At 40.7% G+C, this 14,312-nt stretch overlaps 1 protein-coding gene across 1 annotated transcript; it reads right to left on the minus strand.

The window, feature by feature from the left end:
* Positions 1-5,619: 5,619 nt before the first annotated feature.
* Positions 5,620-11,465, minus strand: tmem160 (transmembrane protein 160). The gene is made up of 4 exons (XM_037776302.1): positions 11,140-11,465; positions 10,972-10,996; positions 7,768-7,860; positions 5,620-6,948 (listed from the first exon to the last, which is right to left on the minus strand). Exons 1-4 carry the CDS (start codon positions 11,410-11,412, stop codon positions 6,620-6,622), a joined length of 720 nt encoding a protein of 239 aa, XP_037632230.1. The 5' UTR covers positions 11,413-11,465; the 3' UTR covers positions 5,620-6,619.
* Positions 11,466-14,312: the final 2,847 nt, after the last annotated feature.

A 14,312-nucleotide genomic window follows, 5' to 3' on the forward strand; every position in this document is an offset into this window, starting at 1 on the left:
GGCTTTGTTGTTTCTTTCTTGCTGCTGCGCAACGCATGAACTCAAAAATGAAGATACATGTAATGGCATTATAGTTAATTAAGGTGTCATATGTGATTCAGATAGATCGTGTGGTTGTGGGACGCATATTTTCAGGTAAACAAGGTTGTTCTACGCTACATTCAAACATCAATATGTCAGGCATACAGTATAACGTACATTTTATGCACAGCCTTTCACGATACGTGTGAGATGAACATAAATTCAAACAACATACAGCCAAGAATAACATATATACGGGACAAATCGGTGGTAGAATAAATAAAAAAGATGTCACTGCAGGTAGTTATGTGCCATCAACAAAGCAGGTGGGCGATGTTGCAAATCCCTTTGAGTTGACAAAACGCAATAAAACACACAATAATATTGATCCTTAATAAAATGTGGAGCAGGTGAGAGCGACCCTGCCGTGAAGCAGGACGTCGCTTAAGTGTGTTGGATTTAAAGGTGCTATTGACAACAATGATAACATTCAGCCACTAGATATCACATTCTCCCTCCCCGTTCCATTGCATGTACTTCACAACAAGTCATTGCCAGACCCTTACCGTCAATCTCAGCCATTTATCTGTTTTTTTCCCACACTAACTGACGACCCAGAGATACCACGTGATGTCAACGTCGCTTTACTATAGAACGCTACAGGAATGAGTCCTAAAACACGGAATTGAGTTAGCGTTGTAGCACTTCCGGTTCATTGTCTGGAAGTCAATGGGTTTTTTTAATGGCTTTTTAATTAGATACCTGAAATAAGGTCTGTTGTTAACACAAGCTTAAGGGATTTTAATGTTTTGTTCTACGATATAAAATATATCAATAAATACCACACTCGTGAATTTTGAAGCCTTTTTGTGTCTTAAAAAAGGCGGTTGCTAACAAGTGGAAAAAACATCATCATGCCGACTTTACAGCCTTGTTGTGTATACTCGCGCTCATGCGACTGTGGTGTAGTTTGTTTATAACCTAACGTTAGCTTTTTACTTCTGGCGATTGTATTTACCCTTCAAAAATCATAAAAGTGGTGTTCATTTGTGGAGATTATCTTGCTGAACAAAACGTGTAAGTATCATAAACGTTTGTTTGCAACAGAGCTTATTTTCTGCATTAATTCAAAACCCAATGGAAAAATCCCATTGGCATTTTGTCAAAGGAACCAAGGCGATGCTAACTTCCTGGTTGGCCCACAAAAATACGTCATCCTGGAGCATTGTATTGACTCACAAGCCTTGTTAGAAGTGGGAACCAAACGTCTGATATGTTCCACAGAGATAAACAAGACATTAATTTTAGACCCTCCAATGATTAATTCACAATAATGTTTTTCAGGACAAACCATACTTTTATTTGGCACCTTTCTAAACGCTCTGTGGATGTATTATATTTAAAAAAATGTATTTGTCTAACTAAAAATGGTATCAATAAGACCTTTAACAAAGACTTCAATGTATGTGAAATGAACACAAAAGCACAGCGAGTACATGGAGACTATATGCGAGCATGCATTACCATGTGTGTGTACATATATGTGTGTGTGTGTGTGCAAATTGGTGGTTTGCCTGTGTGTCTGCGCGTGTGTGCATCTCCATGAATTTGCGAGTGTGTGTGTGTGTGTGTGTGTTGTCTGAAGCAGCCCCAGGGAGGGGCTCTGACATTGAAGACGGGTTAAATCCTGTTTTACATTCAAGTGGCAGGCCCTAGTTCATTAGAGTGAGGATCATTCCTCCTCAAGACCAAAGGAAGCGCATACTAAACAAGAGCAGTTGTTGGGGAGAAAATGCCATTGTACGTGCAAAAGCGTATGTACTGTATTAGTGTGTGAGTGTGTGTGTGTGTGTGTGTGTGTGTGTGCTGATGTGCCGGGACGGAGCTGCACAATAACCTCTGGTTTTGTCTTTATATCTTCTTTTCTGCAGAGCCTTTATATAGTGAAGTAAAGGTGCGGCTTGTACAGTGCATTATTTGTGTCAGCGTGCATGTGTGTGTGTGTGTGCACAAGTCATGGCAGCTCTCCTGACTGTCTCCTACTCCGCCTGTCATTGAGTCACCCACATGCCCTCTCTGTCACTGACTTTGATGGCTTATCTTAGCCCCTGAATTGGAGTCGCGCTCCCGGGGGAAATACCTTAGCACATGTAAATGCATTTGAAAGAGTAAAAATATGGGTAGGAATAAACAGATTGAGGGATGGAGGGAGACACCCAGACAGCTTCCGCCTTACTACACCTCCACAACTCTCCCTTTTCCTCCATCCTTCCTCTACTATTTTTGTTTCCCAACAACCTCCCCTCTTTCTCCTCTCAGCCAGGCAGGAGAAGGCCAATCCATACTTAATGCACTTCTCAAGGCAGACGCTTTGATCCATACGTGTGGCATTTAACACCTGAGAGCAGATGAGCAATCCGCTCTCAAAATAAGCAGAGGTTACGGCTCCTATATACTTTCAGTGGAGAGATGTGCAGCTCAGGTTTAGAGATGCATGAGGTTAGACCCGGACTTTTGGAGCTGGTGTTGTGGTTTCTGGAGCCTGCTCGGGGTCCAGGGTGGATGGTGTTTGTCAGTGAGGGCGCGTCTCCTGCCTGTGGGCGCCCTGCCCTTTAGACGCGCCAGGCCTCAGGAGCCTCCTGCATGCCAAGCAGACCTGTGCAGTCAGATGCAGCCACGGAGGAGGAGAGGAGGGGAGGAGAAGCGAACGTGAGGAGGAGTCCAGAAAGAAAAAGGACTCGAGGGCGAAAGGGTAGAGGAGGATCTGAAGGGAGAGAGAGCGGAGGAGGGAGGAGAAGGCGGCTCGAGGGGGGGAGGAGGTGCTGGTCACACTGCAGCAGCCGTCCAGACACACCCTGCATGTGAAGCACAACTGCATTGAGACGCCCTGGGAATCAGCGAAGGAGGAGGTGGGAGGAGAGCGAGAGCGAGGAAGGAGGGAGAGGAAGAGAGGGTGACTCCGAGGTGAGTCTCAACAGCAACACTGTGTGTCGATGGCCGCGAGATATCACAGACCTTCGCCCTAACCCAGTCACTGATAGTTATCACAGACAAAGCCCCCCCATCAGCAACACTCCCACACACACACACACACACACACACACACAGCAACCACATGCTGCTCGGCTCAGTTCGTATATTCATACACGCTCGCAGATGAGCAGCTCATTATAAAAATTATGCATGTGTGGACAGTTTGTACATCTTTTGACTCCGACCATGAGGAGAGTTTCTATACTGACAGCACATTAAACTGGGCCTTGTTTGCATAATCCAAAAAAATAAGACAACTTCTTATAAAAGAAATATTGGCTTACATGTAGAGGTCTTTATTTGCGCTGATAAATTGCTGCAATTGAAAGGCTTTTGATTTGTTTATCTTCAAGATCTAAGGGAAGAGATGTGTCCACATTTTGTCTCCGTTATCGATGAGAGTGTATATCTAATTTATTTGTGTGTTCTCTGAATGAGTGCTTTCAAATCTCCTTTATGTCCCCAGCTAATAGAGAGGACACTGAGGTCATGTCCTCTGTACTTTTTTCTCGTCATTTACAGCTAAGTGAATACTGAAATGTGAAAAATCTGAATTTCACATTGACATAAGTATTCAGACCGTTTAGCTCAGGTGCCTCCTGTTTCTCTTGATCATCTTTGAGATGTTTCTACACCTTGATTGAAGTCCAGCTGTGGTGAATTCAACTGATCGGACGTGAAATGAAAGCCTTGAGGTATAGAAGGTACTGCCTGCAGAGCTCAGAGACGGGGTTGTGTCGAGGCACAGATCATCTGGGGAAGGCTACAACAACATTTCTGCTGCATTAAAGGTTCCCAAGAGCACAGTGGTATGCATGAATCTTGAATGGAAGAACTTTGAAACAACCAGGACTCTTCTTAGAGCTGGCTGCCCGGTCAAACTGAGCCATCAGTGGAGAAGGGCCTTGGGAAAGAGAGGTGACCTCGATGGTCAGTCTGGCTGAGTTCCAGAGATCCTGTGTGGAGATGGGGGAAACTTCCAGATGGACAACTATCACTGCAACACTCTTTATGGCCGGACGGAAACCGTTCCTCGGTGAAAAGACACCTAAAGGACTCTCAGACTGTGAGAAACGAGATTCTCTGGTCTGATGAATCCAAGATTGAACTGTTTGACGTCAATTCTAAGCGTTGTGTTCGGAGGAAACCCGGCACCGCTCGTCACCTGCGCAGTATCATCCCATCTTTTTAGCGACAGGGACTGACTAGGAGTGAGGGAAAGCTGAACACCGAGATATCCTTCATGAAAACCTGGTCCATAGCGCTCAGGACCTCAGACTGGGCTGAAGGTTCTCCTTCCAACAGGACCATGAGCACACTGCCAGGACAAAGCAGGAGTGGCTTAAGGACAACTTTGTGAATGTCCTCAAGTGGTTCAGCCAGAGCCCAGACCCTGGAGAGACCTGAGAATGGCCGTCCACCAACAGTCCTCATCCTACTCAACAGAGCTTGAGATAATCTGCAGAGAAGAAAATCCCCAAATCCAGGTATGCAAAACTTGTTGCGTCACACTCAAGAAGACTCGAGGCAGTGATCGCTGCCAAAGGTGCTTCAGTTAAGTACTGAGTCCAGGGTCTGAATATTTATGCAATGTGCAATTTCAGGATTTTTCTTTTTAATACATTTGCAAAACTCAAAATCTAAAATCCGTTTTTGCTTTGTCATTGTGGGGTATTGAGTGTAGATGAGGGCAAAAATTAATTTAAAAATGTTAGCATAAAACAAAAAGTGAAAACTTCTGAGTAGTTTATGAATGCACTGTATGTACGCTTTTGACTCAAACCTCTCCGTCATGTACAATGTACACAGTACGCTATGAACAGCAGCTTCATTATATGCTGAGAGATCAAACCAAGCAGGAATACTACATGGCTCCAATGTTTTATGTGTCAGTTAGTTTGTGTTCATTTAATTAAACACACATTTATTCAGGAATATGCACGATGTAATATAATATAAAACAATTAAAGGCAGGTTTGGTGATCTTGATATAGTAGCAAGTTTGGGCCAAATTAAATGATTGGACAGGTTTATTACAGTCCTGCAACAGCCCCAGACACTAGACTTTTTTTGTATTATTATTATTTTTGCATTTGATTTATTGATTACTGTTGGGATGTAATGAAAATGTCAACTAATATAACAAAATAATGTCTCTAAAATCTTTACCAACCCTACCTTTAAGATCAGGTCAGGATACACCTTAGTGGTGCAAATTCCCTGACTAATTTGGAATTAATATTACCAAAAAACAATAAATGGCTCCCCACTTTTTGGCCCTATTGCAATTTAAAATGAAGGGATGTCAACTTGTGACATCTGAGGAGGTACAATCATCCGGACTTTCATTTAGAAAAGCTAATATTAGAGAAGTTTTATAAATATATTAATATTATTTAGTTGAGCAGAACTGTTTCTTTGTCTTTCTCATCCTGCTTATCATCTCATAACCCTCAGATTTATCTGGCGATGTCATAAAGGGGTCATGACTCATGACCACCAGGTTGGGAACCGCTGGTCTATTTAAATGTGAATGCAAATTAAATCACACACTGAAGTTTTGACTCTCTTGTCAGCACAGATGTCTTCTCGCTTTATTACTCTATGTGCAGTATAGAGAAACAAAAGTAAACAATAGTGAACTCGATTTCCTCACACAAACTCAACGTCATCAACTTAAAACCATTCTTTCTTTACAGCCATTAAAACAGCAATTATAGTGATCACCAGATGGTGTAAAATTAACTCAAACGGTCAAATGGTTTATGGTTACATTTGGGAACTGTACATGTATATCAACCATACCGAGCCAAATATATAACGACAGAAAAAGCTGATAAATACTTAAGTTTCTTAAGTCTAGAGTTACTACAATGACAAACAACTGACAAAGTGCTATTGCCCTTACAAAACAAAATAAAAAATTCACAGGGTAACTTAAACCTCTGTAAAAAAATATATTTAAGTCCTCATTGATAAAAAAAAGAGAGAAAAACACAGACCTGAAACATGCACATCATATGTCCATTCAGCATATCACAACCAGCTTGTTTTATTTCAAGACTTTTATCAAAACTTCAAGTAGTCAATCACAGTTAATGATGTTGGAGAAAAGGATAAGACAAACGGTATGATGATTGCATACGGTACAGTGAAAACTAAACTTATATTAACAGATATATGGTGTTCTCAGTGAGTCTTTGCGGTGTGCCTGAGGATGCAAATAATAAGTCAATATAATTTTCAGACAGATTGGTGATGCGAGTGGAGCAGCTTTGAATATATATCTGATAAGAAACCTTACAAAAAAAGGCTGATTGATTTCACCAGAAGTGAATGTAGTCAAACTACCAACATCTCAGCATTTTCTGACCACTTTTTGCAAAAAAGTCTTTCTTCACCTAAACAATAATCTTTATAACAATAAGTCTTTATAGACTCACACAGCCTACACATGAACATGTAGGCTGCTTACACACACACGCACGCACACATACAAATAAGGGGAAGCCCTGAATCAAAGCAACACACACACACACACACACACCCTCTCCATCCCAGACGTCTACTTGTTCGTCCCCTTGCCGTTATTGTCCTCACTGTCTTGATGTCTGGAGCCACGGTAACCCCGGTGTTCACGCCTGTCCCGGCACTCCCCGCACTCGTCCTCGTCCTCTCCCTCCTCCTCCTCCCCCTCGTGGATGATCTCCACCTCCAGACGGCCGATGTAGAGAGATACAGCGCAGAGCCAGAAGAGGGCGACGCTGCCCACCGCGGCGCTCTGGAGCAGCAGCGCCGGCACAGACAGCAGCATCATCCTCCGCAAGGCAAAGAGGCTGGCGATGTACGAGGCGCCGCCGAACGACACGCACACTCCTCCCAGGATGAAGAAGGCTGAGGAGGAACAGACATGGTGTTATTGTAGAGATCCAATTGATGCTCTCACTGTAATTGAATCTTTGATTTGGTCTACATATTCTCTGAACTATTTGAGTGAAAGTATAAGATAAAATAGAATATTTCCTTGTCTACAAAATGATTTAAATAGAATATTAAGTAATGTTTTTAATCTAAACATAACATAATTCTAACAAATTATGTTAATAATAATAAAAAATAAATCAGATTTATATAGTGCTTTTCTACATTCTCAAAGATACTTCACATACTGTAGAATAAAATAAAGAATAAGAAAACAAGCAGTAAACTCTTTAATACAGACAAAAAAATATATGAATAAAATGAGCGAAAAGATTAGAACAATACCTCATTACTTAATTTATTACAATAGCTGGTAAGTTTTGTTTCCATGGTTTTTCACACATTAGTGTGCATCAAACTCAATGACTATTTAATGATTTAATTAAGGTCTTTGTTCAGGTAACCATGATGACATTGGTTACAAATAGATATCAAGGATCTCTGCTCATTATTTACTCATGATTTTTAGTCAATTGCAGAAATCATCGTGAAATTATTCATTTGCTGAATCAAAGACTAAAATCTATTGCAAGGTTCTCTTAGAAATTGATTTTAGGACATAAAGAACTGAGGTATATCGGTACAGATGCTATAGTTGAATACAAATTCTAGTTGTTTCATGGACATTCATTGATTTTCAAGCCTTTATATTTCTTAAATCCACTAGTTTTTTGAAGAATTTAGCACTACAGCAACCCTTAACATGAAACAGAGTGTCGGGGCGGCCTGTACCATATCCTGCTTCTCGTCCCACTTCGCTCTGGACAAATGCGATGACTCCGATGCCGGTCGCCAGCAGGCCGTTCCTGAACCACGATAGGAATCCTGCGAAAAAAAGCCAGAAATAAACAGCTGACACATTATACAGCCTGGCCAGAAATGTGTGCAGAGAGCCAGAATCAGTTTACATGCATATGCTGATAGAATTACTGCCCTTTACAGCTGCCTCTGTTTATCAAAACGTTCTAGTTGGACTATCCCAACACTTGTAACAGATGCTGTACAATAAGATCAGAAGCTGTGTGCCTTTTCCACTCTACATAATATTTCTAGGCAGGTTTTTGAGTAAATAATAACTAGTGTGTTCACACTGGGAAAGTGACAAAATTAAGTATACCCAAGATGCATACTCAAAATGTAATCATTTTGTGAGTATGATGTTGTTCCACAACGCACTGCACAGAGGAAATGCAGGGGTGTTCCTCACACCTGCAAAACACTGATGCAGATGTTGATATGAGACAGCTCTAAAGTCCAAGGTTACAGTTTGATGCCCATAGGCGAACATATTGCATTATTTCCATGCAAAAACGGTAAACTATGACAATAGAATAGTACGAATGAATTGTATTCATTTAGTATTGTAGTAATAGAAGTGGAATTGGGACACAGCTACAGAGCGTACACATCCAAATAACTGCAAGCTGATGTTGAAGTATTTACAACTAAACCTGCTGGCAAAAATGGATTCATTAAAGCAGATGTTGGGATCTTTTATCTCTTGTGTTAGTCTTTTTTGGACTACAGGTCTAATATAGAGTACATTTGATTGACTGAAAAGTAGTCTGTCAATTAAAGGACCTGCACATGTACACATGTGTGTGTAGCTGCACTGAGACTCTGGAATAGTCTCTGAAAATAGAAGAACACCGGTCTATTGAATTTACTTACTTACTTTAAAAGGTTAAGACACACTTTTACTCCCTTGCCTACCTTTGCAATTATTGACATGATTTGCATTCTACATTGATATGCATGTAGCATGTATGTCTGCACACCTGTGCATGTGTGCACGGTGTATTTATGCATGCTCTTAAGTACTAATGTCTTGTGATAATCTGTTTGCTTAATAATGTTTGTTGTAATGCACTTTGGCACAAACCTTGTTTGATTTTAAAGTGCTCTATAAATAAATTCGAGCTTGTTGACCTTTTCACTTTGGCTGATTAGATCTTTAAGAACCAATAAAGACACACTGTCCATATATAGTTTCCATTTATAATTTTAATCACAGTATTATAAAAGTCAGACTGAAGTGATAGTATGTTCTCTCTCTTCATCACCACACCCACTCTCTCCCACTCTGCCTCCTCAGAGCTAAAATAAATAAAGTTGTAACTCCAGTCTGAACCACAGTGTCACAACAACCCATCACTGTGACAGACTGAAAACCTGTCAATCAAGAAATAGCTCAATAATTTCCTCCACTAAATCATATATTCTCATTTCTCACTAAAGTTTTTTATCCCCGTGACCTTTTGGTTAGTCAGTGCAACCTTTTTATTACACTGTTATTGTCGTATTAGACTGAAACCTATTTGAAATGTTCAATCTTTGGCTGCACCCAAATAATTATGTCAAACCAGTATCATCCCTAACTGGGATGTGTCCAGAAAGGCAACGTACTTTAAAGTTGGATCTACTTTGTTACTCTTGTGTACCACACCTACAAGGTAACTAAACTCAGAAAAAAAAGTTTGCAAACTTGTGTTTGGTGGATTATTTCTCTGTTGTTACAATGCTAATTGGCATTGTATTTTACATCGTTGGAAAGCCTGTTTATTTACCTTCACAATGATGTCCAACTTGTAAGGATCATGCATTTGTGGGATGAGCAGCACAGCTGATTATGTGGGTAGTACCCAAGAAAAAATTGCCAAAATGCTCTGCCAATGGTAAACAGTGTATTCTCCTGTTGGTATGTGTTAGAGTGACCAACACAACCACGCTGGCTGACGAGTAGGTGTCAGGCTGGTGGGGCTGCGTATGGATCTCCCACCCGCTACTGAGGCTCCTGACGGTGTATTAAATGAATAAAGTGTAAAATTGCCAATATGTCTTGTTTGTTCCTTGTTACTGATAGAGAGTTCAATCATCCAATCCACCAAATAACTCAAAACAAGAGTTAATCCCAGCAGGAGAATACACTGTTTACCATTGTTTACCGTTTACCAATTTTTCTTGGGCGCTACCCACATAATCAGCTGTGCTGCTCATCCCACAAATGTATGATCTTTACAAGTTGGACATCATTGTGAAGGTAAATAAATTACAATTAGCATTGTAACAACAGAGATATAATCCACCAAACACAAATTTCCAAACTTTTTTTTTTCCGAGTTTATATTGTGAAAGTTGATGTATGGGTTTAAAAGGACTGTTTGTAACTTCTTACACGTATAAATCAATCCGGGTCGGTGTCCCAGGTGCGCTCGCGTGTGGCTACGCTGTTCAGACTCAGACTCCAACACAAACTACACAGAAGCACCAAAACCGCAAAGTTATATCTAGTGAAGCCCGTCTTGCAAAACAGTGTTGGCCGCGGTCGGAGGACGCGGGGGAGACCGTAGCTTTGGTCTCCAGGGCCGGAGTCTCTGATGTACTCTGCTCCTCTGCTCCTCTACCTGCCTGCCTCCACTATCACAGCGCGCTCGTTCTTACTGGCTCAGCTCGCTCCACCTCTAGACGTGCATGCGCGCACACTACACACTGCAGAAGAGTTAGATTAGCTCTGAGAATATGTAGTGAATTTACAGTGGACGTTTGTGCAGAAATGACTGCTGCAGCTCCTCCAGACCAACAGAGGTTTCCAGTGTCTTGTGAAGTGACGGGGCTCCGCAACAAGAAACGTTATCGTCTCCGATGCAGTGATTCATGGAGAGACCTTCGTCTGGTCAGCTAACATTACTGCCAAGCAGCTGAAATATAGAGTGATATTGTGGTTTTAGCTGACGTGTGTCGCCTCTCTGTTTTGACGGATGCTCACTCACATTCAGGTAGCGCGTGCACACGGGCGAGCGCGAGCAACGGGACGCTGACTATTGTTGACTTAACGGCCACAGGTGTCGCTGTTACAACCAATTTCTGATTCTTAAAAAACAGTCCCTTTAATCTAGACAAAAAAATACATTTCCAGCATGAATTTAGTCAGGTTACCTGTCTCATGGGACTTTCTCAGCATCTGCAAAAGAAATAAAGAAGGATATTAACATCAACCTCTGATTTAATCTATTGTGGATTAACATTGACTGTGATACAGATTATCAACAGCTGTTACATTTCACAGATTAAAAATCCAACTCCATGATTTGATCATTTTCCTACCAAAGCATCCGCCTTGTCGAGGTCTGTGAGCGGATACTGCTGCTGGAGCTGCTGCTGGTTCTTCCCCCACGGTCCCTTCTCCACGAGCCGCAGCCGGGTGGAGCCGTGCAGCCTCCTCCTCAGCGGGGCTCCGGAGCGCGGAGGCCGGCTCAGCTTCACTAGAGTCCGGGCGAAGTGCGACACGGCCGGCGGCAGCTGCCTCCTCATGAACAGAGTCAGGAAAGCCATCACATCACGAGTCCCAGCTAAAGAAGCACAACACGACCTCTGCATGGCCTGTGAACTCTCACATCACGACCAACGACAGAACCGGGAGAGTCCATCCGGTAAGAAGGTAGAGAGAAGGTGAGCAGGATTTAATCCAGCGCCATCAGGCGACTGACTGGGAATAAACACTGATGAGTTATAGTCATGTTTATTATTTGAGTTCATTTTAAACCACAGCTGATTTTCATTTTTCATTTTTTGTATTTTATGTTTATTATAGCATCGATATTTCCCCTTTAAATCATATAAAACAACATGCAATTGCATATGATGGTCACACGAGGGCGCCAGAGCACAAGGCTATGACTTGTGACATGTTCAGATTTATTTATTTATTTATTTATTTATTTATTTATTTATTTATTTATTTATTTATTTATTTATTTATTTTTATTGCAAATTTCAAACAGTAGGCTATAATACAGACAGGAAACAACAAAATAAAAATAATTTCAACTTAAATATATACTCAGAGAAAACACAGAGGCAAAAAAAAAAGGGATTGGCAAGGCATACAAATGAAAATAAAGTAAAATAAATAATACAAAAATGACATTAAATAGAGCATATGTCAATCTGATTTTCATCTTTAAAGGGTCTTATCATAGAGCGGACCCTTTTAAAAAAGTAGGTACTAGAATATGCTTTTTGTTGTTTTAAAATAATTTTATGTTGGATGGATGGATGTTTTTAGGTTGTCTCAGGTATTGTCTTATTTATTGTAGTATGTATCTAGTGTACTATTTATAGATTTTAAGGGCTGAGAGAGAGCCAGGGTAAAATGCATTTCATTGCATTTCACTGTACACTACTTTTAAATGCATATGACAAATAAACTTGAAACTTGAAACTTGAACTTATGTTTATTTAAGATTTTTTGGGGGACTATTTGGACAGCATAAGAATGGTGTCCTATAGGAACACGCTGATACTGACTACACTGCACAGATGTGACCATAGAAATAGATTATAGGTAATAATATATCCTATTTTATTTTCTATGGATGTGACATTGTCAAAGTGCGCCAACCATCTTAAGAGGAGCTTGAAGGGGACAATCAGGAGTTTGCAAATAAATAATCTGAGGTTTAAACATACACACATGAAGCTATTATCCTCCCTTCTTTACAAATCACGTCAAATACACACACACACATAGTGATACTGTATAACCCTGTGTGCATACCCAGTGAACCTGTGTGTGTCTGTGTGTGCGTGTGTGTGTGTGTGTGTGTGTGTGTGAGGGAGAGATGTGTGTCCTCAGTGAGGATGAGAGGACAGCCTCTTCCTGAGGGTCTTTTGTCTTTTTCGGCCCACTGGGACACAAAGAGGCCACGCCTGTCATACCTGATTGTTTTAGTGTGAGGAGCGTAGAGAGCTGCAGGGGGGGTCTCAGATGCGAGTTTGTATTTGTGTGTGTGTGTGTGTGTGTGTGTGTATGTGTTTTAACAGTAGCCAAATCTTTGATGTGATGTGCAGCTGACTTTGGTCGCTCTCACGCTACTGTCCCCAAAACACAATGGGAGATTGGTGTTCGTATACACACACGCACGTGTGCTTACACATACAGATAACAGTTATCCAGCTCATAACATTATTATACGATATATACTGTATATATGACATTTGCCATGTGCAGCAGCAGCAGTGTTTTCATGAAAAGAAGACTTTACCTTCAATGATGCACACTCAGTCTTGTATTAATATTTGCATAATACTATAGTTGCTTGTTAATCATATCAAATTATTATTGCTATTTTTAATTTGTGTCCCATACATACAGTACATATGCAAATATTTGAACAGTAGGTGATACAACAGTCATAATGTAGAATTATATTCTAGAGAAATAATGAAAATACAGTATTGACATCCATCCATCCATTATCTGTAACCACTTACCCTATTCAGGGTCGTCGGGGCGCTGGAGCCGTTCCCAGTTGACACTGGACGAAGGCGGGGTACACCCTGGACAGGTCACCAGACTATCACAGGGCTGACACATAGAGACAGACAACCGTTCACGCTCACATTCATTATTGATATATAAATGCAAAATATGTGCAGAGCCCTTCCACATATACAAACATGTTGTTATAAATTACAAATTTGAACATATATCAATGGATGTTCCATGTATGATAAGGGTTGGTTCACTTTTTCTTTAAAATCCTGGCACACATGAGGTTGAAAAAAGGAAGAGATTTTTTCCTGAATAGTGTTTTAAATCAGAGTTTCAGGTTTATTCCTGTAACTTCAAAAAGAAAATGCCTGGTCTGATTTGTATGCTTCTATTTAATAATTTACAAAGTATTTGTCTTTTATCATATTGTGGTGATAAGATTACTGTAATACAGTGTTACTGGGTGTGGTCCAGGCTTCCCAGGATGCTGTCCAGGACAAACTATATTTCCTGGTACAGTAAAGGCCTCTGGGTGTGTGTGCGTGTCTAACTGTGAACATGTGGCAGTGCAGGTTCAACAACCTGTCTTTTCTGCGTCATTTCACGTCATGTATCTACATGCACCAAAAAATGTTAATTAGGTCCAAAAAATAAATAATCTAAATACCGATAACTTGACTTTGTTTAGACACAATGTTCTGAATGTCACCAATAAAACAGGTTATATATATATTAGCCATATGGAGACATTGCTTGTCCCATCTCAACCCAGACATTAGCTGCTGTCTGCTTGACTTTGCATTTATACAATGGCTGCATGAGGTGCAACTTCGTAGGCCTACTTAGTTGTTATATTGCTAAACTGAAAAATGACAAAAAAAAAGTTCACATGTTATGTAAAAACATAGTTAGTTGAGCAAAATGACAAAAAAAAGCCTGTAATAATTCTACAAATAGGACCTGAAATAACTGCATCAGGTAAAGTAGGCTACACTAATGCACA

The sequence above is a fragment of the Sebastes umbrosus genome, chromosome 7, assembly GCF_015220745.1.
Source record: "Sebastes umbrosus isolate fSebUmb1 chromosome 7, fSebUmb1.pri, whole genome shotgun sequence".
In the NCBI taxonomy this organism is placed as follows: Eukaryota; Metazoa; Chordata; class Actinopteri; order Perciformes; family Sebastidae; genus Sebastes; species Sebastes umbrosus.

What these genes read in the sequence shown, in the direction of transcription:
- tmem160 (XM_037776302.1), bottom strand. Translation starts at nt 11,412, where the DNA reads ATGCAGAGGTCGTGTTGTGCTTCTTTAGCTGGGACTCGTGATGTGATG. An exon ending in TCGACAAGGCGGATGCTTTG is followed by an intron (nt 10,997 to 11,139) that starts GTAGGAAAATGA and finishes TTTCTTTTGCAG; the next exon opens with ATGCTGAGAAAGTCCCATGA. An exon ending in GGGACGAGAAGCAGGATATG is followed by an intron (nt 6,949 to 7,767) that starts GTACAGGCCGCC and finishes GTTCCTCCTCAG; the next exon opens with CCTTCTTCATCCTGGGAGGA.